This window comes from Beta vulgaris, chromosome 8 (assembly GCF_026745355.1).
Source record: "Beta vulgaris subsp. vulgaris cultivar EL10 chromosome 8, EL10.2, whole genome shotgun sequence".
NCBI classification, from domain to species: Eukaryota; Viridiplantae; Streptophyta; class Magnoliopsida; order Caryophyllales; family Amaranthaceae; genus Beta; species Beta vulgaris.
Window position 1 is genome coordinate 39,005,822 of NC_079209.1, and position 4,377 is coordinate 39,010,198.

General features: G+C 44.9%; 1 protein-coding gene across 1 annotated transcript; it reads left to right on the top strand.

Moving 5' to 3' along the window:
• The first annotated feature begins 789 nt into the window (after window positions 1-789).
• LOC130589909 (uncharacterized) lies at window positions 790-1,828 on the top strand. The gene is made up of 4 exons (XM_057391540.1): window positions 790-799; window positions 882-1,216; window positions 1,297-1,580; window positions 1,666-1,828. Exons 1-4 carry the CDS (start codon window positions 790-792, stop codon window positions 1,826-1,828), a joined length of 792 nt encoding a protein of 263 aa, XP_057247523.1.
• The last annotated feature ends 2,549 nt before the right edge of the window (window positions 1,829-4,377 follow it).

Sequence of the window (4,377 nt, forward strand, 5' to 3'; positions counted from 1 at the left end):
ACTTCATCTCTTCTCAGGTAAAGCTTCTTTCTCTTTCTTTCTTCCTCAAGAATCTGTAGATTTTTTCTTCTTTTCTAATGGGTAGAGCCATAGATGACGTTGCTTCGTCTGTACTGAGAGAGATACTGAGGTACTTAAAGTTCTGGGGGGCTTCCCTGAAATGCTCAGATTATCCTCCCTACTCCCACATGCAGGCCCGAAACCTGCCCTGAAGATTACATTTGCTATTACGAGCACCCTTTTTACCTAGGATACAATTACACTTTTCCCCCTCACTAGATCTTTCATGGAAGCTTGCACCTTTCCCTGGCCAGCTGATGCCAGCTTTTTGGAAAACCTGCCTAACCTTAGAAGCCCTAACTAAGACATGGCATAATCCTTTCTCTCTAAACGAACTACTGACTGCCTATAGCGTTAGAAATCGGCAAGGGTTTCATCACTTTTAGGGTAAGGCTCCCTCCCCCATTAATAGAAGGTACAATTGCTCAGACTCTATTTGGAAGACTAGGTATTTCTTTGTAGTGAAAGATTCGCTGGGCGAAGCTGGGGGCCCTCTAGTTGGGGGTTGGTCTACTAAAGGTACCTAACTGTTCAATTTGTGCTTTGTTTCTAAAAATGAATTAACTAGGTTCTTACCTTGTTTTCTTGCAGGTCTTGGCCCTATTATCTCCCAGATTCCTGAACAAGCTGAGAGGTTACCGGAATTGCTTAATTTCCCTTGAGGAACGCACCTTCACGCTCCTCTGAAGTTTTACCTCTGGATTCTAAGGCTTCTTCTCGTACCATTCAATGTCGACAGGTAATTTTAATTTTTGGTGAAGGTTTTACTTTGCTCACAATTCTTGGATATTAGGCTAACTAGGTTTTCCTCATCCATGCAGCTCCAGCAAGGTCTAGCAATTTGTCTGATGAAGATGCTATGGATAGGCTGAAGAATAGGAAGAGATCAACAGCCTCTTCTGGGCAGACTCAAGTTGAGAGGGTTCCTCGCAAGTACCTCCGCTCATCTACCATCCCAACCACCATTGACATCACGACGGATTCTCCTAGAGATGAAGTCCTCGTGAGCTTTCCTGCCGACTTTCTAGCTGAAGAAGGTCTAGAAGGTGGGATCTGGCCTGCAGCTGACAAGCTCGTATTCCCAGCTGCACAAAAGAGGTTAAAGGGACAAGACCCTGAGGTCATCCTGAATCATGCTGTTCAGCTATCCCTGCAGGTTAGTAACGTCTTTTGACCTACTTTAGATTAAGAAAATGATTACTGCGCTTATACTTATGATTTTCATTGCCTCGCCAGCTTTCCCAGAGCTGCATAGCTGCCAGGGACAGCTTGCGGACTGTCGCTACCCTTCAGGATAAGGTGGCTCGCCTGCAAAAGGATAATTTGAGCCACCAAGCTAAGTTGGAGAGGGAGAAACAGTCTCGGCTGGATGCTGAGAGCAAGTTAGCTGCTGAGCAAAAATTAATGGAGAAAGAGAGGCAAGAAAAAGATGAAAAGATAGCTGAAGCGGAGAAAGAAAATGCGCCTCTGAACACAGTTGTCAGAGATGCTGAAGAAAGGGTTTTAGATGTTCAGCTGAGGCAAAAATATTGAAACTACGAAGCTGGCATACCTGATAAAATTCAAGAAGTTGGACGACAAGGGTATCAACTTTTATATCGACAGGTTCCTCAAGCTGGACTCGATGGCTGCCTTGGAGGCCCTAGCTACTGGTGGGAAGGCAGACGACTCAGAACAATCTACAGCTGGATCTCCTCCACTGCTTAACCAGCCAGAGGGAGCCGCTCCAGCTAGCAAGACGAAACTGTTGGTGATGATGCCAGCGTAGCTTCTAGTTCTTAGTACTTTATCAGCTTTCTTTCTGGAACATTTAGTTTTAATTAGCTTTGATACTTTTACCATTGCCTAGGGGGCAATGGTTTTTGTAAGAACATATTTCCTTTTAGTAATTTAATCGTTTGAACTTATGCTTTGCCTTTTGATCTTAGCTATTGATACTTTGATAAATACTTAAGTTACATGCATGCTTTTTGATCTTAGATATTAGAACAACCTATTTACCTGGGGTAAGTGTTGTTCAACTGGTTGGGCCCGTTTCCTTGGTGCTACGACCATTCAGCTAAGTTTGGGTGAACTAACCCTTAGCTGCTTGATGCTGGCGCTACGACCTTGTAGCTGAATCTCGAAATTCCAGCTACCCACCTGGGTGCTGCGACCCCTTGCGTTTACCTGGTGGACCAATGCTTTCAAAGCAGTGGCTACTTTCGAAGATTCTGGCGTCTTCGGCCCGGTGATAACCTGGTTGATGCCCCAGGTCAGAAATGATATAGCTTAAGGTGAGAAGCGTTCCAGCTTCTAGGTACTGCTTTTCCATCTTCAGTAGTTAAGCGATAAGCTCCCTTTCCAACTACTTGATCGATTAGATAGGGGCCTTCCCAGCTGATTCCTAATTTACCAGCATTGACTTCTTGGGTATTCTGAAAAACTTTCCTTAGAACCCAATCTCCTACCTTGAATACTTTAGCTTTGACATTCTTGTTGAAGCTACGAGCCACTATTTGTTGTTGTGCAGCCATTCGTATTAATGCACTATCTCTTAACTCTTCGATGGAATCTAGGTCGTAGCTAAGCTTCCTTGTCGTTGGCTTCAGGAGTCATCAATCCATATCTAGCTGTAGGGACAGCTACTTCCGCAGGTAGCACCGCCTCGCATCCATACACAAGTGAAAAAGGAGTTCTTCCTGTGGCGCCTCTTGGTGTTGTTCTGTTTGCCCACAGCACCTTAGGTAGCTCTTCTACCCATCTTCCCTTCTTAGCTTTTAGGCGCCTCTTAATGCCATTGATAATTACTTTATTGCTGGACTCAGCTTGTCCGTTAGCTTGCGGATATCTAGGTGTGGAAGTTATCAAGCTGATGTTCCATTCGTGACAGAATTGCCTTGTCTTGTCACTTATGAATTGTGATCCGTTATCACAAATGATTTCGCTAGGACCCGAATCTGCAGATAATGTTAGTATGCAAAAAGGATATTACTTCTTTATCTCTCACCTGCTGGAATGCCCCAGCTTCGATCCATTTGGAGAAGTAGTCCGTGAGTGCTAGCATGAAAACTTTTTGCCCTGGAGCTACAGGTAATTTCCCCACAATGTCCATGCCCCACCTCATGAAAGGCCAGGGTGTTAAGGTGGGGTGCAATATCTCAGCTGGCTGATGTGTCATGCCTGCGTGTTTCTGGCAGCTTTCGCATTTTTGCACATACTTCTTAGCATCAGCACGCATGGTTGGCCAATAATACCCGTATGCTAGGATTTTGTTTGATAAGCTTCTTCCAGCTGCATGAGACCCGCATTCACCTTCATGGAACTCCTTGAGGTGGGCTCCCATTGGTCTTGTCTAAGCACTTTGTAATAGATCGTAGCTGGCGCAAGCTCTTTTGAATAGAGTGCCAGAAATAACATGATATCTTGTGGCTTTCATTCGCAGCTTCCTAGCTTCCAGCTTATCTTCTGGCAAGATGCCCCTCTCCAGAAAATCGATGATTGGCTGGGTCCAGCTGTGCTTCCTGCCTGGCTGTCATCTGATTGCACCATGTTTACCTCTTTGCTGATAGCTGGCTCAGCTAGGTGGGCTATAGGTATTGATTTGAAATCGCATTTTCTGAGTGCTGATCCGAGGTTAGCTAGGGCGTCGGCCTTGGTATTCTGGTCCCTTGGGATCTGTTTTATGCTGAACTCTTCGAATAACTTGGCTTTGTCTTTGGCTAGCTCCAGGTAAGAGGCCATTTTAGAATCTTTAGCTGCGTACTCTCCATTTACCTGGCTTACTATTAGCAACGAATCACTGAAGACACGCAAACTGTTAGCTTTTAAATCATGTGCTAGTATCATACCTGCGATTAAGGCCTCATATTCAGCTTCATTGTTGGTAGCTTTAAAATCGCAGCAGATAGCGCGTACTATCATGTCCCCTTGTGGCGACTTTAGCACTATACCTAGACCAGCCCCTCTGAAGTTTGAAGATCCATCACATACAGCTGCCATGAGCCTGATTTACCTACTTTGTTAACGTGGCGCACTTCTTCCTCAGCGGTAGCTGCTAAGTCAGGGCTAAAGTCTGCCACAAAGTCAGCTAGGGCTTGCGATTTTATAGCTGTCCTGGGTAGATACCTAATGTCATGTGCACTCAGGATATGGCCCATTTGGCCATTCTCCCTGAATGCTCAGGTTTTCGTAATACTGCTTTGATGGGGTAATTAGTCATAACATGAATGGGGTGAGACTCAAAATAGTGCCTCAACTTACGAGATGCCATATATAAAGCTAATACTAACTTTTCAAGTGATGTGTACCTGGTTTCAGCATCCAGCAAGGATTTGC